Genomic DNA, 23022 nt, shown 5'->3' on the forward strand with positions numbered 1-23022 from the left:
CTGTTTCCGCTCGGAACTTGACAGCCTGTGGAGAGGCGGCGGATTGCGAACAAGCTGGCTGAAGGACTTGAGGTCTTCTGCGGACTCAGTCGGAGCAGGCGAGACTGAAATAGGTTAGAAAAAAGTTCCCTCGGAGTACCTCTGCGGTCGGCACGAAGCACGGAGAGACGAAGCGGGAGTTTCTTTTTTCTCGAGGTGAGTGATTTTATCCTGGCGGGGCGCGATGGTCAGCGCGAGGCTATTGGCTTCTGTCGGAATTACTTTGTTGCTATGGCACGCTGTGGCAGAGCGCGCGGTGGTTCGTACTCGAGTGAACCTGCAGTGCTTTTGTCCACGCATGAAGCTTCTCGAAAATACCCCGAAAATGTCTGCTAGTGGGAAAATAAACTAAAGAAACGTTGTTGATATTCTACTGAGAGGGTAATTAAAGGTTCCACGTGATAGCATCACTCCGTGTTGATGGGCTAATTTCCTCTCGGTGTTTTTGGTTATTTGTCCCGGTCCGGGAGGCGACATAAATAGGAGGAGGGGGCTTTCTTTGGCAGGCATGCCCTCCTCTCCCCTCGCTCCTGGGAATCCTTGGTGATGTCGATTCGGAGACCCTTTGTCATGAATTCACATGGATTAAACTCCTTTGTGTTGCGTTACTGCAGTGTGTGTGTGTGTGTGTGTGTGTGTGTGTGGAAGGGACCCTACCCCCCACCTATACCGCCCCTCACCATCGCCTGCCCCCTCAGGCATGCTCTGAGTCCCCCCCCCCCCCTACAATTTATAGACTGCTTGCCTTTAGAGGGGGCTTTTCCAGTGCTGTGTCAGGGAGAAGCAGCGTTTATTTCCCATTGATGCTCATCATATGCAGCAAATAACCCGCATAGATGGGATTGCAATGCAGCAGCAGCAGGAGCACATGTTGGAGTGGATGCTGCTCATCCACACATCTGCTTTGGGTGAAGCATAGGGACAAAGGCAGTGCAGGTCTCAGGGTGTTTCTGCTGCTACAGTGGCTTGTCTGCAGATGTATGCAGGTAAACGCTCTGGTCGTGATCTCCTTACTGATGCCTAGCTTAATATTCTTCCATCTACACCCACCCAGCTGAGAGACACTGATTTAACATGTTAACGGTGTGCAGCAGTGCAAGTCATAAACATGTTCGTTAAGAATCTTTAAAAATGTTTTTCCAGAGACCTATTTCTGTCACCGGATTGTTGTCACTGGTTGAGGATTTCGAACCACCTGGCTCCTCTTTTAAAACTCCACAAAAGAAAAACAGTAAGTTTATGGTTATCAAGGTCCATATCGACAGGGACAGGCAGTATTTGCACAACATCCCTTTTTTTTTTTTTTGTAAGAGTCTGCTGAGCAACAAGTTGGCCAGTGCGCTCCTGTAAAGCTGCACAGTGCTGTGACACCCTGCTGTGCAGTGCTGGGGATTTATTTCCAACAAGATTTACTCTCGAGTCCTCTGCCAGAACCACAGCAGTTGAAAGGAGAGACGAGGAGCTCCATATTTCAGCTGCATTCTTGCTGAGAAGTTGCTTTTAATAATTAACAGTAGTGACTAGTGGAGCTGGGGGCCCCTTCCGAGGCTAGTGATGTCATGCTTGATCTCCAGCCAGTTTCTCTCGGTTTATGCTCCCATTAGAGCAGATTTAATCGTTTGGTTTTGTGGTCATTTGTGGTCAGTGTGGGAAATGGTTTTCCTTGGGTATATTTTGGAGCCTTTCAGATAGGTGCCTCAGCTTCACATGCTAGTAGTTATCTGTTACAACCTTGCATACTACTACGTACGCGATCAGGGACCGAAGAGCTTAAACTCACTGCTCTCTGTGTTAGCTTCCTGTGATGAAGTCAGGACAGTGACTGCCATGCAAACTATGGTGATAATGGTGTTATCACGTGGAAGCCCTAACAGGCACGTGACTACATCTTTGGCAGCTTTGCTCATGGTGTCAACTGTAGATTGTGTCTGAGTGGTGCATTCTTGCCCTTGCATGTTCCTGAAGAGACGGTCATTCATAAAGGCTGATGCATGTGTAATTTGACATTACAGTTGGAGGTTGTGCTGGGACAAGCCTGGACCGGGCTGCTTTCAGAGACACACACCCAGAAAGCTGTGGCTTGATGCAACTGTAACACTTCATAGTGTTGAAACAGATGAAACAGACACTATTAAAGCTCATTATGGACATCTTTCATGGGTTCCCACTCTGGCCCAGACGGCTCCTACCACTGTAAATCTATTCTGGGTGTAGCTGTCTATTTCTTTACGTAAGGATGGGGCCCTTTGTAGATTTGGCGGCATGTTCTCACGCCTCACTAATAGCAGCTGCTTTTGCCGCCTAGACTTCAGTCTGTGGCGGCTGGTATTTCAGGGGCAGGAGAAGAAGAAGAAGAATTCAATATGAGGAGATATTAGGTTAACTGATGAAAGGATACTATCTGATGGCTCAATGACAGGTCTCGTCCCAAAACAAACTGCACAGGAATGGCGTGGGGCCCAGCTGTCTTCTGACTCACACACTGAGTGTACATGATATAGCAAAGAGATCGCCTCAAGCTTTTAAGAGGTTTCACACAGTGTCTTGTAGCTGCATTAATGAGTAATGATGCCAAAGCTGCAGAGCAGGACTCATAGACTTTATATCAGGGATTCCAGTCATGTGGTCCAGAACCAGCCTGCAAGAGGATACAGTTTTTAAATAAAATACTGAGATATTCCTGGTGCGATGATGCCAGCATTACAACACATCGGATTAAAAATGCACGTCGATTTAAATTATTATTTTTTAAAATCTAAACAATGGTTTGGATCATGAAAAACAGAAAACTGTTATTTTCCTTACAACTCTCTAAATGAAGGTTTTATGACTTTCTAGATCCAGTGTGATCTGTAAATTGTAATATCCATGTAATGACACTCTCGATGAGTTTGGAAGAACTTAGGGATGTTGAAATTGCACATCTCAAGCTGTATAGCTTCTGTTTTCTAAACGAATGGCTCTTTTGTGGGCGACCTTGGCTCAGGGGGTTGGGAATCGCATCTGTAACCGGAAGGTCGCCGGTTCGATCCCTGGGCTCTCTGTCCTGGTCGTTGTGTCCTTGGGCAAGACACTTCACCCTACTTGCCTACTGGTGTTGGCCAGAGGGGCCGATGGCGCGATATGGCAGCCTCGCTTCTGTCAGTCTGCCCCAGGGCAACTGTGGCTACAACTGTAGCTGCCTCCACCAGTGTATGAATGTGAGAGTGAATGAATAGTGGTATTGTAAAGCGCTTTGGGTGCCTTGAAAAGCGCTATATAAATCCAATCCATTATTATTATTATTATTATTATTATTTACATGTGAAATTGAGCTAAAATTATTTTATACATTATTTGTTGTCTTTCTGGAGACTAATTGGGACCAAAATTTACACAGTAAACGTAACAATCTATTTCGTAATATTTCACATTATCGACTGAAACTATGAACTCGTGAGGAAAGGTTTTATTGAGGCCATAGATCAAGGAAGAAGGAAGTGGATTTTCCCATAGACTTCCTCCCAATTGGACTTCTCTTTACACCCTGAGAAACTGCATGTTAATGGCCATTAAAAACACTCCATGTTGAAGACACTTGCACTTGGGCTTTACTTTTTAGACGGGGGAGCTACATCCATGAAGCACATTTACTGAAGTGCAGCCTTGCTTGTGTGCCTGAGAGCTACACAAAGGCTACCACGGGCTGGTAGTGGTTTTATACAGTGCATGACAAGAAGCTAATAAAATGATGCCGACTTTATTTTTAAGTGCAGCCACTGAAAGAACGTGGCCTCCACAGTGTCGTTATAGTCATTAAGATTAGTGTGTGGGGTCATGTTGCCATCACCTTTAGCTCAGCAGAGGACGATCGGATTACCAGGCTGGATATCCTTAGTGGTCGTATCCGTTATCAGGGCCAGTCAGTGTTGACTGCCTGCTTGTGGTTGACTCACCATCCGAGCACGTCTGACTGGGGGAACATTGTGTCATAATGTGAGCGTGTTTCAGCAGTAGCGCTTTGTGGTTGTGGTTATAAGCTGAGTAATAAAGTGGGGTGTGGATACCCAGGCCATATAAATAGCAGAGGGTTTGTGTTGTTTACTGGATGTGTGTGTTCAACTTTGCTCAAAGTTTTGTAGTCTTTAAAAAAAATAAAAATTAACAACTTATGGTTCTCCTCTGTCTTGTCTTCCTCAGTGAGATATGAGGAACCCTGCAGGCCCAGATTGCTGATCAGCTGAGGCAAGCACTTGTTCCCACAGACATGGCTGACAGAGAGGGGCTGCCCATCGCTCCGGGACAGGTCTACATTGAGGTGGAATATGACTACGAGTACAAGGCCAAAGACAAGATGGTGGCTATCCGGCAGGGAGAGTGCTATATGCTGGTGAAGAAGACCAACGAGGACTGGTGGCAGGTGAGAAAGGACGAAGGCGCAAAGGCATTTTATGTGCCAGCACAGTACGTCAGGGAAGTGCGCAGGGCGCTCATGCCCCCCCAGAAACCCACCTTGAGGGCCAAGCCCGCCGTTTTGGACATCTGCCGGGCCTCCAATGAGAACCTCAACAGACCTCAGCCAGAAATGTCCAGCTTCGGACGCCCGTCGCCTTCTTCCACCCCCTCTCCATCTTCTGATCGCGTCACTCCGCCTGCACTGCCCAAGGATGCTAACCAGAACGTGGGGAGTCCCCACCACTGCAAGCTGGTGGCTGAGTTGGTACTTCTCCACAATAACAACAACCACCACCACCCCAACAATTCCACATTGCCACGGACGCGGGCTGATTCACCAACACCAAAATCGGGGAACAACCACAAAAGCCCGGATGGCAGCAAGACGTCCCCTCTGAGCGAGTTGCCTGGAGAGGGGCTAAACAAGCTCCGCAACGACTCGGAGTCTGGAGACGAGCTGAGCAGCAGCTCAACAGAACACATGCAGGTAAGCTGCTGCTTAATTTCTATTAGTAAGCCTTGCTTTGCGCATTTGTGCATTGCTTTGCAGGTGCACCAAATACCACACAGGGTGACACCTTTGGTTCTGTAACTGCTCCCCTCCCAGCAAAAGTGACTCACTCTTATGATCGCCATTCATTTTCTGTTTCTTTGTTCTCTCAGCTATGTTTTTTTTTTTCCCTTTTCTGTTCACGTCTTCCTCTCTCCCTGGTTTATTTCACACTCTTTGCTCACATTTCCTCTGGGCCATCTGCAAATAGCTGCCCTCGTCCCAGTCACATTCTGTCATTGCGTAGAGAGAAGTTCCAGCTTCTTCATTCATCATCTTGCTTAGCTGCAATCGTTCATCAGCTGTGCATCATTTGCCAGTTCTGAGTAAACGCATCAACAGTTGCACGTGCTTATTAAAATCTGCTGTTGCCTTTGAAGCAGAATTTGTCTGGTTTGTACAGACGGAGTGGGGTGAGGGGGTTGCGTTGTAGTTGGGCCATTAACGACTAAATGGTTTTGCTTGTTAAATGCAGGCTTCTATAACTGAGTCTTCAGGTAGATTGAATATAAGGCCGTGCAGCTTTGTTGTCACTTTAGCTTTTCAAACACTTTTATGTTGCTGTACCACAGGAAGGTGTGTAAAGGTATCATTATAGCTAGGCTAATGCTTTGAGACAGATTATCTCTGCAAAGGTTTTGGTATCTGCAGAGATCTAGACTTCCTGACCTCCCCCCCAACACACACACACACTTTGAAATCATAAAATTTATTTCCTCCCTCTCCTTTCTTTCCCGTCCCACAGACTGATAACTCAGGCCACGAGATATGTCTCATCACTCTCAGACAGGGGGACTGTGGGAGACTGCAGGAACTGGGGCTTATCCTCCCTTGTCTGGAGCGCTGGTAGATCAAAGTAGGAAAAAGGAGGAGATTTGAAGACAGTGGGAGGCCATGTGGCTCTGCCTTCACGAGCCATTTTTGGGCCAGCCGTATCCAGGCAGGGTCAGCTGGTTCCAAGGTTCCAAGTGCTGCTTGTGTTCTTTGTTCCACGGGCTGCAGCAGCCTCCTCCACTGTTGAGTGAACAAAGAGACGGGCCTGAATAGAAACTAGGTCATATCTGCCGTGGATCAGTCTGTAGCCCCCGATCGCCCCGCTGCGGGGACCGTTGTGTGAGTGAGAACATGTGTGAGTGCGAATGCCATGTGTGATGCGCCATGTGAAGGAAAGTGAGAATGGCAGCACACCAACACAGTTTATGGCTTCAGAGCCACAGATGTACTGTTGGATGGCCAACGGGTTGGTGGGTCGCTATTGACATAACCCCCCCCCCCCCCCCAAACAAAAAAAAGAAGAAAGAAAAGGGTTGCTTTCTGTGTTACTGCCTGTCTTCACTAAACTTTTGGAGTTAATTATATGCTTGGCCAAAATAAACACATTTCACTCTCAGGCATTTACATTTGCATGGGCAGCTCTTTGGGGTGGTTTTTGGCGCATAAGTAACAGACAGCAGACAGGATTTAGCCAGAGCTCCCCGTCAAGCTCTGCGGTGTCTGTAGTCGCCGGGGCAGGTGGAACCCACTCCCTCTCTCTTTGTACCTTGTTGTGTTAGCTTGTCCTGTTTGGCCTGTTGCCAGGCAAGTGAATGACCCTGCAGAAAGCCCAATTCTTTCAGCTCCTCTCCTTCCACTGCTTCCTGCCATTGCACGGGTACAAGCAAACTGCCCCCTGAAGAGAGAGAGGCAGAGGGAGGTTCCTGCTGAGGCAATATTGTATTTTAGAAGTTGGTTTTAGACACTTGTTAGTGCCAGAGTGGTAAAACTCACTTTTATGCGATTTGAAAAAAAATAGTTAATTGTATCCTTTGTGTTTAGTTGAATACAGTGAAACCCCGACTTACGAAATTAATTCGTTCCTGAGGGTCTTTCATTAGTCGAAAATTTTCGTAAGTCGAAGCACCCATTGCGCCTTTTGAGTGAACGATAGGCTATAGGCTAATTGCTAACTGCAACACTAATACGTCATTCAAGTGGAACAGCGAAGCGCAAGTACAAAAGCCAATTGTGGGCATTGTAGGCATTCTGGGCTCAGCCAATCAGAGCCAGCAGATTTTGTTAAGCGGGCATTTTGACGTAACACGGGCAGAAATATTGCCGTTAAGTGCCTTCGTAAGTTGAATTTTTTGTTAAATGGGGTATTCGTAAGTCGGGGTTCCACTGTATTGTGATTGAGACTTGCTAAAACATACATAAAATTATCTGATTGACCCAAGGTGGGCCACCATCGCACCACTATGACACCTCTGACCTTTGTGGCATAGATATGGCAGTGCTGTGGTGTGCAACATGGCATGTAGGCATTAGAGCTTTTGTGTCCACTGGGTTGCAGAGCGGAGCTGGTCCAGCATGAATCACGTGCTGGATCAGCCCCGCTCTGCATATTGCGATCTGGTGTGACTACCTTAAGTTTTTGTGGTGTGGCAGTGCATAGTATCCTGCTGGGAGGTGTCAGCTGCCAAGTGCCATGAAGAGTGTGCTTAATCTGGAACAGATTAGGTAGGTGGTGCATTTCAAATTAGCATCCACATAAATACTAGAATCCAAGCTTGTGAACACTCCATTTTAACAAGATGATAACTTTTATTTGCGTAACCTCGCAGCACTTTCAATGTTCCTCATCTCTCTCTTCCCCATAACATAACAAATTTTAGGGAAATCTGATTGTTTCATGTTCTGAAAGGGGAAAACAGTGGCCGATATATTAGCATATAGCCCATCAACAAATTTCCCACGTGTGGGACTAATAAAGGTTATCTTATCTTATCAACACTGAAGGCTGAGTAGCTCATTGACATACAGGAGCTTCTCTGTTAAGCTGCTGAAGCTGGTCTAAACGTGAGGTAGCAAACACTGTTGAAGCTGCAGTAAACGTCACAGTCATCTCAGATCCTCACTGAAGGTGCAAAACCATGATGTCATGATGTATCTCTATGGCAACGAGCATGTCCAGTGTCCCAGCATGCCAGTGCAGTGAAAATGCAGACTGCCAGGCACTAATACACTTGCTGTCAGGCTGTCTGGAGTGGCAGTATCATCTAATAAGACTAATTTTAACCCACTTACAACTTAAAGCCACCCAAGGAGGACAAACCTTGTCCACAAATCAGGTTATTAGAAGAGGCTAAAGCTGCAGTAACGGTACCCATCCACAAACACATTTCCTCTCCTGAGCACATCGACTCAGGAGCCTTTGAATGAATGGAGACTGGATGGGAGGATTCAAGTGCCAGCTGGCCCCCTCTTAATTGATTTGATTTGATGTGCGGGTGGCGATTAACGCCTCCGTGTCTCTTCATGCTTTCCTCGTGTAATTTGCTTATCTCGCCGGCTCTGGCAGAGACTGATGGTTCACTCCACGCCTCCTCTGCACCACTGGAGGTTGCTTGGGCCGGTGGTCACACAGCCCCATCCAAACCAACTCCCTTTTATTAACCAACCCTCCCCCTCCTCTCTCGTCTAGACAGCACAGCTACTACGTTCTTATTGGACGGGCAAAATAAGCCTCTTTTCCTCACTTCTCGGGGACCTCGCAGTAGGATCTGTTGTGTGTTTTCTTTTTTGAATTTAGCAAACATGTGATTTAAAGCCCTTTTTTCCACATAAACATCTTGGTTTTCTCTACGGTTACTCTGCTTTTATCTGTTGTTTTGTCTGTTTGTCTGACCACACAGTGTGTGTATCCCCACAAAGAAAGTTATTTTGAGTCAGGTTCCTCAGGAGTGCTTTTTACTCAGCTTCTCTTCTTTTTTGACTGGAAGCAGTTTTCTTTGTTCCAAAGCACTGTGACTTAATGAGCAGATGAATGCCACTCTGTGGGATTTTTGGAGAGGTCGGATGGTTGTTTTCTCTCTCAGTGGATGTGTCACACAGATGTGGTGGCCCTGGAAGTGTTTGGGTCTGTGTTTTTATGCCATGGAGTCGGCCAGCTGCCCTGCAGGCACTCACAGGTAGAAAGGCCTTAAAGCCCCCACCCTCACGCCAGGATTTATACCATTTGACACAATCAGTGTCTAAACACTGCTGGACCCTCCCTTTCTTTCATAATTCCAACACATTTGGCTGTTAAGTAAATCCTCACAGGCTGCACTCTCTGTGTCTGTGATGAAACTGGTAATTCCCTGAGATTACAAGATGGATCAGTCACTCCCATTAAATAAGCTGTCTTCTAGTATTGTGTTGTTGTTTTTATTTTTTTTCTCCTCTCAGAGAAATCTAATTGAAGGGCTGCTGTGTAGCCACAGTGACATAACAAGCTTGTATGCATCCAGATGGATTCTTAGAGGGGTTAAAAATGAAAGTATGCTGCTGTTTTGAGGCCAGCGTTTGCCTGCCTTCAGCCTGCTTTGTGGTCTTTTTGCTTGCTAGTCGTGCCTGGAGGAGGAGAGATAGACGGGGGGAAGGCTTGGAGGCCCTGGACCCTGACTTTGCTGCTCGTACCCGGTTATGGGATGGCAAAGGCATCCCAGACAGGTACATTGTCATATTTTTGGTTAATGAGGAGATTAGTTGTAGCACGTGAGCTGTGAACCTCTAAGCAGCTGCCACGGTGAGCTGAGTGATCCAGAATAGCGACACTACAAGGTCACCATTAAAGATGGAGGAGAGCATTAAAAGCGGGTGTTGTGAATGTGTGAGCATATGCTGGGATGTCGATGGCCTGCTCATTGCTGTTTCCTTCTTCCTGTGTATGAAACGCAGAGGGAAGCACGTGCACACGTTGGCCCCGTCCTCCTGCATTGTATGTTTGCTGACTTGCGCAACAGAGCAAAGTTTGGGAATGTGCATCAAGGGTTTAGCAGTGTAATGAAATATACCGCTACGTGCGGTTGCTTGAGACTCCTAAATGCACTTTGAAACTGCAGTCGCTCGCTGAAAGGTTTGATGAATTTACCGCTGTTATTTTGGTTGTGCTGAATCGGCTCATTAAAGTTCAGTGACGTGCGTTTTCTCCCACGTGAAGCAGAATGTGTGTATTGTTCTTAGAAAGGACAGTGAGGTGGATAGTGAGAAAGCCTTTCTGTCCCACTTGAGTGTCCTGGGAAGCTCTTGAGTTTACTGTACAGAAACAACCTGCTCTTAAACACACAGCACCACAATAACCTGCTAATTGCATGTTTTGCTAAATGGGCCCTTTGTGCGTGCAGCCTAAAATTATGTGCAGGGACTCTTTACAGCCAATTTCCAAATAAGCTGAAAGCTTTTGAAGAAAGCATACACTCTTATTACACAAAGACAGTAAATTCCACTAGATATGAGCGCAAGCAGTGCTGTAACCATCTCCTGTGCCGAGACTTGCTACCGGTCCGGCTGAAAAGGAGGCCCCTGCTTGTTTTCCAGCGCGTGCTTGACATTCCTGCATCAGTGCCTACAAACGCACACTCACTCACGGTGAGGCAACAAGCGAGTAAAATCAATGAAGGCTTGCTTTTCCCTCAGAAGTGCAGCACTAGACCTTTTGGTAATCTAATAATAAACTTGAGCAAACAGTGCATCTGCTGTGCTCATGTGAGCGTCTGTCTCTGCGAGTGCGTGCATCTGGCTGCATGCATTCTTCCTAGTTCTTCTTTTTCTCTCTTCTGTCTGGGCATTGAGGTTTCTCTTCTACTTTTCTGCCTCGCTCTGTCTCTCTGCTGCTCCCTCTGCTAAGTCAGTCTGCACACCTGTCTCTGGAGTTTAGTGAATGGCTCCTCTTGGTCCACTTTCCAACCTGTGACTAGGGCTGTTCGATATAACGATATATATCGGATGACGATGTGAAAACGTCTGTTTCATATTATGTTATCGTTTGTTTCGTGGTGTCACAAAATCATCTGTTTACAGCAATATTTTTTTCATCGTTTTGATGGTCACTGTATAATTTCCTGAAGTTCTCTCTTTCTCTTATATTTAATATAGCCACACTACAGACGGACAAGTGATTGTTTTTATGCATTGTCGTTAGCAACAACGACGGTAAAACCACCGCGTGGCTCCGCCGTCCGCATGTTTATTTTCCACATAAACCTTTCACAATAAAGCTGAAGAGCCTGTTGAGATTTTTCAAAATAAACTGAATCAAGTGAAATAGAATGCAGAGTGTTTACGCATGAGAAGCTAAAAAGAGCTGTCAGGTGCTAAAAAAAAAAGAAAAAGCTTAGAACAGGCTTTCCCCCGCAGCACGCCGTGTAATAAATACGTAACACTCGACTCCAGGTACACAACGCCCAGCTGAAAACACTTCACGCAAGTCAAGTTGCCCGAGATTAACAGAATTTACAGAAAATGTAAAATTTTTGTTATTATATATCGTTGTCGGGACGATAAATGCCTTATATCGGGATATGAGATTTTTCTATTGATGTTTCTGATGTTTCTATTTATTTCTTCCTCCACATCCATCCCGATGCATGCCTCTGTGACGCATGCGCATGAGGATTATATCCACAAGCCCCAAGCAACAAGGCTTTAAGAAACCCACAATAGCTGATATTAAGGCTTGCTGTTATGGGGGATTGCTTGCTTTCCATTTTTCCTTTATTAATGTTTTGATATAAGAAGATTTCATATCAAGTCACAGTGTGCGTTCACATGAAAGGAGCCAGAGAGACCAATCTGTCATAAAGTGTCACACCAGTTTAATTCTTCTTCTTCCCCAATAAAGACGTCATTTGATGACCTCACCTAGTACCCTTAATGACGAGTTTTGACACCTCCATATATATCGATAAAGATGTGGTTTGTTGACCACAAGATAAGGTTCCCAGCTTTTTCAAGGTTAGCACATAGCTACATAGGCAGACATTATCCGTACTAACTTATGATGCACACCCAGTCATTTTGTTCAGAAAACAGGAAGGAATATGACGGAAACCGCTCACTTCAGAACAGAGGAACGATGGCATTGGAGGGCGTAAGCTGCTCGCACATGCACTCCTAAAAACAGGTTCAGACGTTAATCTTAAGAGCCTGAAAAAAGAAGGCAGCTGAACCTGTGAAGAGGTTCCTCCTCTCGTCTAAGAGGCCAAGAGACAACCCCCACTAGGGGTTAAATACCTGGCCCTCTCCACCTTTTCTTTCGAATGGAGGAAGCCGTTGGATTAGAGTTGAAATATCTCCACAAAAAGTCCAGATGCCTGTTTTTCCCCCAAGACCTGGATAACTGAGAACTGACACGGACATGTCAGGACATCAGGAGTTTTCAGCCCAAACAGTTCTGGGGATACCCTAAGGGTAACTACTCACTTGGTGGTCCACAAAAGAAGTGCATACTCTTAGAGGCTTTTTTTCCCCGATGTTGAGCTCGTACTTCCAATAATCACTCCTATTAGCCAGCTAAAGATTGAGGGCACAATCAGACAACACACAGACCATGTACTAGGTTGGAGATCATTTGATATCTTCTTTGACTACATTGCATGTTTGCTCTCAGATGCCCATCTATCAGTTATGGCGTAGAACAGGTGAAGGCTGCAGTGTATGCACAAATCCCTTTATATTAACCTGCAGAAGTTCTGTCAATGCTTGTTTCCTCATTTGCAGTTGGCATAAACAAAACCGGGCACAACCAGAAGTAACAACTTCTTTGTTACTGAAATGCATACATACTCCATGTGACCTTAGGCATTTCAGTAACAAAGAAGTGCTCTGCAAGAGAACATGTTATTGTTTCACAAGCTAATAGGGTTGCTGTCCTGTAGTGATTTCCTAGAAAACCATAATATTCTACATCTGCTCAGTTACTGCTCAGTTATTGGGAAAAAGCAGGTTATGTAGTTTATAATCATTTAACATTGGTTTTGCATTGGTTAGACGGCAACTTCTCCTTCAAGTGAGAGTGACAGGTTGGTTAGTGTTTAAAATCCATTGGTTGTTACTTGTCTTCATTACCTTGTGTTCTTCCAAGATGAGGTAATGAGTGTAAACTTGACATGTAAGTGAGCCGCATGTCACTGAAGAACAGAGCTGACACAGGAGAGACCGAAGCCTTGGCCTCTCTTCTGTCTCCCTTTTTAGTTGCAGTTCTTCGTATCCAGCATCCCTAAAGCTGCTCTGCCTGTCAGCCTGTGAGGCAGCGTGCTGCCTATTCATGTAGTGGATGACGGGGGTACATCACCTGTTTAATTTGCTCACTCCGGCTATCTCGCTCTGCTCGTCCTTGCTCCGCAGCTCTCTGTTGTTTAGCTAGTCCCTCGCCTGTCGCTCAACGTGTCTCTCTCTCTCTCTGAGCCTGGCTCACTGCTGTAGCTTGATGCACTGGGACAGCATGTACCCAGAAAAGGTAAGAAGAACACCTATCTGGGCTGCTTTTCATAACTCGGCTACATTATTTTTCTCAAGCTGCCTTCCTCTGGTCTTCTCTCCCCCTCTGGATCGTTCCCTGTCCATGCTTTCTCCTTCCCCTTCACTGTTGTTTGTAATCAATGTGGAAACCTCATTCCCTTCTGCCTGTGGCATTTCACCTGGAAACACTCAGACCGACAGCACCAACTGCTGTGTGTACGCTTATGTGTTTGATATGGTGCTGGGCACGTGTGGGTGTTCTAGTGTAGGATTTATTTAGAAAGTAACTTTGCCAGCTCCCCCTCTGCTGTGTTTTCCACAGAGGTCTGTTTGCACACAAGTGATGATGCTCGGGGCACTGGGCTCTCAGTGCGTAGTTACATAACTGATTCTCGCTGTGTCCAGAGCCTTTTGAACAGCTGCTAGTCCTTTACACCCTCCAGCCGCCTCTTGGTGTGGATGAGTGGTCAGGTCAAGCTATTCTTAAGAATCTCACAAATACTGCACTTTCTGTGTTGATGATAAAAACTGTATCTGGCAGCACACAGTTGCTTGTTGCAGAAAAGGAGGCTAAATTACCTAATTGGTGTTATTTTTGTTTTAAAGTGGACAAATCAACTAGGACCTAAATAAAACCATTGTTAAGTATACTGAATATTTCAGTCTCTAAATAAATAACATATGCTGTTAAGTGACCAGCGTGCTCAAAACTGCTGCATCTGTTATCACCCAAGGTTAGCAGGCTACATTAATAAACCGTGCCGGAGCAGTGCACAGGCACATTTATCTGCTAATTAGTGTTAAGTAACAGACTAATAGAGTGCTAGAATTTGCAGTGTTTTGCATCTGTGTTTGAGGTTTGTACTTGCACCTTGAGGGATCACAGTCAGCGCAGCGCTGAAGTGAAGCACCATCAGTATCCCACTGTTCTTGGCATTTTGTTTGTTTTTCTTCGCCCACGCTAGTTTCGCCTGCATAAAGACTGAATTTTGAAATCACGTCACCATGCTTCTAATGTTTACAATTCAAAAACTGTTTCTTTAACAGCTTTTCTATCCAAAATGCACAACTTGGCAGGTAATGGCGTTGCATGTAAAGTCAGAGTTTGGACTAATCAGTGTGTTATAAAAAACTCTTGCGGCCCTCTCGCCCTCTTCCCTGGGTTCTGGCTGCTCTTTGACTTGTTGCACTCTGTCTTTGAGTGTAACAGCTTGTATTTCTCAGCGATTTAGCGCAACACTGCAGCAATTTCCTGCAGATCAAAGACAATATTTGAGAGCCATCTGCTGTGTCTCTCTGCTCTCAGTGTTTTCCTCAGGAGACCTGCAGCTGGGAGCTGGTTGCCAGCGAGTGGGAGGACTGGTGAAAGCATCAGAGCGTAGGAGTCTCGAGGCATCGAGGGGCACGTATTGTCTTGGTCATATGCTGCTGCTATCATTAATTACTTAATGCAGCTGCCAAAGAGACAAAGTATGAGCAGTGAATCGATCAACGCCGAAATTGTTCTGCTGGCGGCTGTCTTGCCAGAGGTCATTTACTGTTAAAAGGAGAATGGAATTGGTCTGTCACGTCATCTGGTGGAGTGTACAGGCGCATGGAAAGGTGTAGAGTTGTTGCTGTGGGCTGGTACAGTTGCTGTTTGACCTAACGCACTACAAAGTGCTGCAGGAGTACCTAAAAATACAAAGCAGAATCATTTTGTGGAGACAAAGTATGCAAGAAATAATCTAAATGTCTTTTATTGGTGTTTCATTGGGATGAAAACACCGTTTGTCACATTTAAAGAGATACATCAGAAGCTTACAAACTGATCAAAAATAATCTATTATATGTGTAATTATATTTTCTTTATGTTTCACATTCTGTCAGACTGCTAGAATATTATTAGTCAAATTATTGGGCATGAAGCCTAGCACTAGTTGACCTACTTAAAAAATAAATAAAACTCAGTAGCACAAAGAAGTGCTACAGTGTTGATTTTTTTGGCACTGAGGTTATAGGCATTAGTTGAACCAGCTCTGCAGTGGGTGTGTAATCCTTTCTGTTCGTGTAGGTCATTTTTAGGCTCGCGGTCGAGCATGCGTGGCCCAGATAGTCGTTTACCCCTGAACCAACTTTCCAGAAACTGTTTTTGTCCCCAGAACTTTCCACGAGCAGCTGTCACCGAACAGAGATGCTACAGAGGGAAAAACAAAGGGGATACACAGGGAGTGGACACACTATACCGCTGTGGATCAGTCCAGATCCTTCTGCCAGCTTTACAGCTCTGTAACCAAACAGCAAATCCAATTTTAACACAGCCTCAGCACAAGTCCTATAATTGCTCTCAGATGGGCTTTCAGCTCAGTGGGGAATCCTCCAACCAAACCCTGCCTTAAGGGGATACAGTATGTGTGTCTGTACGTTCCCTCAAAGCTGACCAGAAATAGCTTACTGATAAAATATAGGCGTTAGGATGGTGATCAGAGTTCTCTTTAACACATGGAAGAACCTTCCAAGGCCAGGAGCCTTTCAGTGCCCTTGCATTTGATTGGCAGAGAGGCACTCCCGGTGTCCATTAATGAAATGGATATGTCTGCAGTAACGGATGTCTCAGTGCTCCCTCTATGCTCTGCTGGCTCTGCAGTGCTGTTGGCTGGGCTGATCAGCTCTTTTTATAAACAGGGGTGCACATAAGTGGTCCGGTGCGCATTCACTGTCAAAATAAAAAGACGCGCACCAGATAAGAAGTTGCAACGCGCGTTTGCGTACATAAGATTTTCTGGAGGAGGACAGACATTTGTTTAGAACTCTTAAAGATGTCAAGAAGCAATCTCCTTTAATCAGGTGTTCCTCCACCTCCAAAGAAATGTCAGAAGGAGTCCAAACCGCAAAAGAAGCGCGTATTCTTGGAAAAGTGGTTGCAGAAGGTGAGCTGGCTTCAAACAAATGATGAACGCACAGAGATGTGGTGCAGAATATGCCATGAAAATCCCAAAAACAGTGCCTTTATATGTACGCAAATGCACGTTGCAACTTCTTATCTGGTGCGCGTGTTTTATTTTGACAGCGAATGCGCACCGGACCACTTATGTGCACCCCTGTTTATAACTGATTGACAGCTCGTTGGTTATTCTGTCAGGGAGAGATTAGAGTTTCCGTCATAAACGTATAGACTGGCTCGTGTTTAAAGTGAAGGAGTGGAGACAAAATCCTGTTCATAGTTCATCTGAGAAGCTTTGCAACATTAAAGAAAAGGGTCTGTGGAACCTTTAGAATGATGATCACCTTCTTTCCCTTATTTTCTGCTCCCCTCCTTTGCTGTTTGAAGCATGACCTTGGTGATGGACCTTGGTCAGGTAAGCATTAGCTGAATGGGAGCAAAACAGCCAAGTGTTGGGGATTGTTGGAACCAGTGACATAGTGCATTACCCCTGCCTTGCACACCCCTTTTAAAACTTTTTTAAAAACTTCTTTAAATTAATTCAGATTAACTCTACACGATGCAAAACAGCTTGTGGCAAATACTTTTATGAAGGAGCATTAAAGGCAAAGTCTTTCTCACTGGGCTCAGAGCTAGTGTTGTGAAAAACTATAAACATACACAGCATCAGAAAATAGTATTAGTCTAAGATTAGTTTGTATTTACTCGAGATTTGACTAATCTTTCAAAGTGGTGATTTTAATTGTTAAAGGAAAAGACACACACCTTGTTAAATCATAAATTATCTGTGATTAACCACACCTTTTCGAAAGCTCAGTTTGTTTTGTTAGCTACGATCAGACCTGCTGAATCAAGAAATCACTAAAACAGGAACTGTCTGACAAAGTAGCAAGCTAAAAGGACGTGAAACGCTGCACATCATGCCACCATCTAAAGAAACAGCTGAGAAACAAAGTCATGCCATCTGTCAGTCTGGAAAAGGTTACAGTGCCATTTCTAAGGGTTTGACAGCCATTATCCCCAAATGGAGAAAAACTTGCAACAGTGCTGAACCTTCCCGGGGTCGGCCAAATCAAAGTCTGGGCTTAAATCTGATTGAGATGCTTTGACATGACTTTATACTGGACGCTCGAAAAGCCTCTGGTGTGGCTCAGTTAAAGCAATACAGCAAAGAAGGGTAGACTAAAGCAGAGTGATGTGAAGCACTCATTGCTCAAATGCTTGATTGCAGTTTTTGGTGCCAAGGGTGATACAACCAGTTATTAGATTTAGAGGGCGGTTACTTTTTCACACAGGGCCTTGCTTTTTTTCCCCTACCCCCTTAAAAAAAACAAATTTTAAAAACTGCATTTTGTATTTAGTTGGTTTATCTTTGTCTAGCATTAAAATTAGTTTGATGACCGGAAACGTTTAAGTGTGAGAAATATACAAAAACAGAACAAAGAAATCAGGAATACTTTTCTGCACCTCTTTATGTCAGTTTCTCCGTAACAACACATTTAGTTATCTGATCAAACATCTCTTCTTTCCCTTCTCCTGCTGTTTTTCTTTAATGTTGTTTCTCACACTGGCTGTGGTTATGGCCGGTCGATAAAATGGGGGAAAAATAAAATAAAATAAACTTTTCATCGATGCATACATGAGACACGGTCAATATACAGTCGATAGAACTCATCCTAACGGCCAGTGACGATGAGAATAGTTGAGAATTAGGTTGACACAGGGAAAGGAAACAACCCAAGCCTCAAAAGAGAAGGACAGACAGAGAAGTAGACACTGCTTTGGGTGGCCTGCACAACCCAATGCACACACAACGTAACGACTGTTCTTGCAGCATACCATACAACAGAAAATGAAGAGACACAGTAATATCACAAATGCAACAGGTAACTTTACTGTAAAAGACATGGTGCCAGTTAGCATAGTTGAATATATTGGATTTAAGCATCTGTTTAAAGTACTTGGCCCTATATGTGTCATATATATCAGGTTTGTGGTTGTACATCCATAGATGAGATTCACTCAGAGACAGTATTGCACTTCATGTGCTTTCTAAAAAAAATGTATTTGATTTACCTTTTTTGGAGCATAAGGGTACCACAACTGAGTTAATATGTCAGTTAATGTTCTTCTTTGTGTACAAAACTTCTCGAACTTGTTTGATGTATAGAGAAGGTTTTTTGTTTGTTTTTGTGGGATTCTTTCCCAATACTTTCAAACTTTTAAGCTTGATAGAAAGATGATTTGATCTAAATTTTGATCTGAAATTTTGGCATGATATGATTTATTTTTCTCTTTCTGTATTGCTGATCCCTGGCTGTGGGATGTGACCGAAACCACTAATAGAGGTTAAATTCTTCTTGTTTCCACAGTGAAAGGCCGTCAGCCAGCAGTTCCTTTTGGCATATGCTGATCATAAGATATAAACATTAGCCACAGGGTGTCACCCATTAACCTCAGCATAAGCATTTATGGAGCTAGTAATGCCCAGAGACGCATACCTGCTGATCAGTACAGAACAACAGGCTCTTAAACACTAGAATTCCACTCACCAAACCTGAATCACAAACTTCTTGGATGCTCTGTACCATACAGGAGGCCATATTATTTGCTAAATGATCTCATTAAACACAGTTTTCCAGTTCAGCGCTTCAAATGAACCAAATCAGCAGCTGCCTGCTACAACACACGGTTAATCGAAGCAGCCCCTAAACTGCAATATTCTCATAGTTCAAGCAGATGCGTTAAAATCAATTACCTGAGGTGCAATCATTTTATTGTAAGAAATTATCCATACTGGCCAGGACCACTTTTGTGTTTTGGCTGTAATTAAGTTGTTTAATGCTGGCATTTAGAGGAGCGGCAGTTCTTGGCACTTTAGCACAGGGTGGTGGTTAGATATATTTGCTGTATTTATCTTCTTTGCTTCTTTTTTTTTATGTCTATCTCTGATAGCTTTTTAGGTGTTTTGAAGGTCTGGAAGTGTCTAGACAGATCAGGACTAATATTTTATTTTTGAATTTGTTTCATCTTTCATTTTCTAGATTAAATTGGAAAAACTAAGTCTTGATTAAGTAAACAAATAAAATCCTGAAAGCAGCCCCATGACAAAGGTCAGTTGTCTGAGTCCAGTGATTCACTTCCCTCTGGTGTACTTTCTGTATTACAGTCTCATGTTTGTGTGCATCAGGGAATCAGCTTGTGTATAATTCAACATATATGGCACACTAAAGCCTGAGTGTAGTTTTTGTTTTCTCTGAAAAGTGCTACTACTGGAACATTGTTTTGAGTGGATTAACCTAGAGATGGACCGTGCTGGAGTGCCATAATCGTCTGAAAAGTGTTATAGGCTTCAATGGCTAAGCTTCCTGCACTGGCAACTGTGAGACAGAGGGGCTTTACTGGTCAGCCTAGGCACACTGCTCTACACACATACACATACTAGAATGCAATCTTCTTACATATCTGGATTAAGGGGGTTGTGCACGGTACATTCCTGGGTTAAACCCCTCCCTCCAAACTCCTGTTCATCCCACACCAACATGTTGTTGAACAATGTGCTTATCTTGACCCTCACTGTGGCGTGGCAAATCACAAAACCCCACCTTATCCAAATGCCAAGTGTGCCATACTGATGGCCTAGGTAGATGCGAGAGTGCTTGCTGTTTGCTTCCATGTCTTTTTTTGTCGCTTAATTTACAAATTCACTCTCCTTATTTTTGGGGTGTCACTAAAAAACCCTCAGTGGTAACTGACAGGCAAGTAATCTGCCTTTCTTAGAGTCGGGGTTTATGTGAGTGCTCGGTGGCCCGGGCCAGGACCCCCTCCTGGTGGTCAGTAAAAATGTTTGTTGTTGATCTGCCAGCCAGTCCCCAGGCTCTTGAGCATCTATTGATCTAAAATGAGTGGGCGTTTGCAACCATGGTGACATATTCTGGGCAGATAGCACCCACTCCACTGGTTACTAGGTTGCAGCGCTTTAGATATGTTAAGCATGCTGTGTATGAGACACTGTTTAAGGATGAGGGTGTTGGAAAGCCAATCACAGAAACACCAGTTTGCTTTAAATATGTTAGTTTAATTACATGTTCAGTTCACCTTTTAGAATTGTGAGAATCCTGATGCATCCCATAGTTTGGATGGAGGACAACAAAAAGGAACCAAGGCTACAGCATTTGTTGCAGATTGTTGGTATTTTTTATTCAGCTAAAACTGATCCAAACCATCATGCTGAGCAAACAACCTTTACTGTCAGGACTCCTTAATACATTTATTTTTGATTAAAAGGTCTACAAAGGTATCAGATGATACCGTTATGGGGGCAAAGACCAATGTTCTGGGGCTTCCAATGTAACCAGCAGATGTCTGGATAATGACCAATGCATATACAGGTTAATATTTTCAGTTCTACGCACCAGTCATAGTTTACAGTCCAAGTGTGACTATAAATACATGTAAAAACCCCAATAAATAGCTGACGGATCAAGATTACATTTTGGGCAACTGATCCATTCTTGTTCTTAACAGGCAGTGTTAACGCCTCTCCGTTCTGAACCATCCCATTGGTTCATCTGGTCCCATTTCCAATGCCCCTTTGTTCCTTTGAAGCAAACCCACTGACCCTGATCGTAAATGCCATCCAACCTAGTGACAGCCACGTTCCAGATTGCTGTCAGCACCACTCAGCAGGAGGGGACCACCTCATGGCTCAGGGTTACCGACTGCCCCAGTTTCTGCGCTGCCCGGTACACGTTCTGTTCAAGGCCCACTGGTCTGAGCTGCCTTTACGTGCCATTGCTGGCTTGACAAAAACAATGGCGGCATTCTCGATAATGTGGTCAAACTCGCCCAGTGGAAATTGAATTGCTTTCTACAGAAGCAGCTCTGTGACAGTCAATTACCCAACCAAGACCTTTATGTGGGTCAACCAGAGGACAAAGGAGAACAAGCTTATCTGTTAAAAGATATTGGAGCCCATGAATGCGTGTACATGTGATAGTTGGTTTTTCCCTTGTGCTTTAGTGTAGCATGATTATATTCTGTATTTTATATCATTTTTTCCTACCTAGAATAATGAAAATCCACCACTTTAAACCAGATTTCTTTGTTTATTTAATACATTCTTATTTTCTAACCTAAATATGGGTAGTGGGATTCTGTCAAATATGAGAGGAATACAAGTCTAACAGCATGTGAGCACCACACTGCCAAGAATATGTTGACGTGTAACTCAGGAGGTGGCAAGCAGTGCACAGTTCAGTGTGTAGTCATGTTTTCTGTGTCACATGCAGACCAGTGGCTAGCTGATGATGCAAGTCACTTTTCTAAAGACCCCAAACATGTGACCAGGCAGTATAGATGACAAGGCAGCCCTCTCTCTGGCAGAGACTGTACGCAACAATGGCTTTTACAGTGGCTGCTCCCGTGCTGGAACTTTTCTCTGGCTGGATATACCCCGGGACGGGGGCACAAAGAGGGGAGGGCCGGCTGCTTGGCAGAGTCCAGATTGTGGGCTGCCTGACCCATAACCTGTGACACAATGCATCTTTCTGTCACACACACACACACACACACACACACACACACACACACACACACACACACACACACACAGCTGAACACCCTGAGTCATTTTATGTAGGCCAGTGGGTAGAGTGGGGTGAAGAGGCTGGAGATTTAAATGTGCCCTTTTAATTGTATGTATAGCCTAGTAGCCCACTTTCCTTGGCCCTGTCACTAAAGGCTGTGGTAAATCATTATTAACTAATCTACAGTGACGCTGCCCTTTCACCAGAGCCCAAAGCAAAGTCTTCTACTTAACCAGTGGGATTCAGCTGAGGTTGGTGGAAGAGCAAAAACAACCCTGTCCTCACTTTCGAGTAGCTGTAATCAAATGTGTGACATTCTTGTGTGATAAAACATCATCAGCTCAGCTTCTTCCAAATGACCAATCAATACATCGAACCACTGTTTCACTGCTACTAAGGTCACAGATTGAACAATTAATCTCTGGTGACGCTGATAGCTTGACAAGAACAATGTGGCTTTGAAAATGAACATTTTGAAGAATTTATTTACACAGCAAATCTGTAGATAACGTCTATACAGCGGAAATGATTAGTTATCAATGGGTTTTCTGTCCAGTGGAAAGCCATCAGTGGGTTTTTTTATGTGAATTTCCACATGACTCAAGGTAAATATTAGAAATATATTTGTAAATAAATAAAGTAATTGTCTCTTTTCTCCCCAAATTTGTTCGAACTGTCGTTTGTACAGCATGAACTGGTTCATAAGCTCATAAATTAGAGGATCTATCTGGAAATTAAGTCATATAAGGCCCCCCACAGGTCAAACTATAGAAGGCTCATCAAATGTTGCCTGTAGCTGTCTTAGTCTGTGGCTCTCCAAGGATCAGTAAAGCTGGACTGCTTTCGTATTGGATGGCTGTCCGGCACCTGCCTCTGCTAGCCTTACTGGGCCTACCCAACCACCAGTTAGCCATGTCCACCACGTCAAAGTCTTTGTTTTTATTTGTTTCATAGAAATAATGACAGGACATTTAAAGGCATGGTGTTTAAATTGATGAACTATGGTGCTGATAATCTAGATTAGGATTACTGAAAATAATAATTTGCTACTATAATCCAGAATACCATCGTTTCTTAAAGAATGATAACCCATTGGCCAGATTTCGAAGCTCATCATAAGTTCACATTGTGGAGACATTTGAGGATTTTCATACAACTGTTACAAAATCACTAAAATGAAGGAATAAAAAGCTAATCGCTAATTGACTCAGTGATGGCTAACATCTTTC

General features: G+C 44.2%; 1 protein-coding gene across 3 annotated transcripts in view; it reads left to right on the top strand.

Moving 5' to 3' along the window:
- The window catches only part of arhgap12b (Rho GTPase activating protein 12b), a 63039-nt gene continuing 40017 nt past the window's right edge, over positions 1 to 23022 (top strand). For all 3 annotated transcript variants that reach the window (XM_082545596.1, XM_082545597.1, XM_082545598.1), the window contains exons 1-2: positions 1 to 195; positions 4219 to 4960. In XM_082545596.1, the coding sequence (XP_082401722.1) occupies positions 4286 to 4960 (675 nt within the window). In that variant the 5' untranslated portion in view covers positions 1 to 195; positions 4219 to 4285. The remainder of the gene's footprint in view (positions 196 to 4218; positions 4961 to 23022) is intronic.

The sequence above is a fragment of the Aulonocara stuartgranti genome (genome assembly GCF_965226115.1).
Source record: "Aulonocara stuartgranti genome assembly, chromosome: 9".
NCBI classification, from domain to species: Eukaryota; Metazoa; Chordata; class Actinopteri; order Cichliformes; family Cichlidae; genus Aulonocara; species Aulonocara stuartgranti.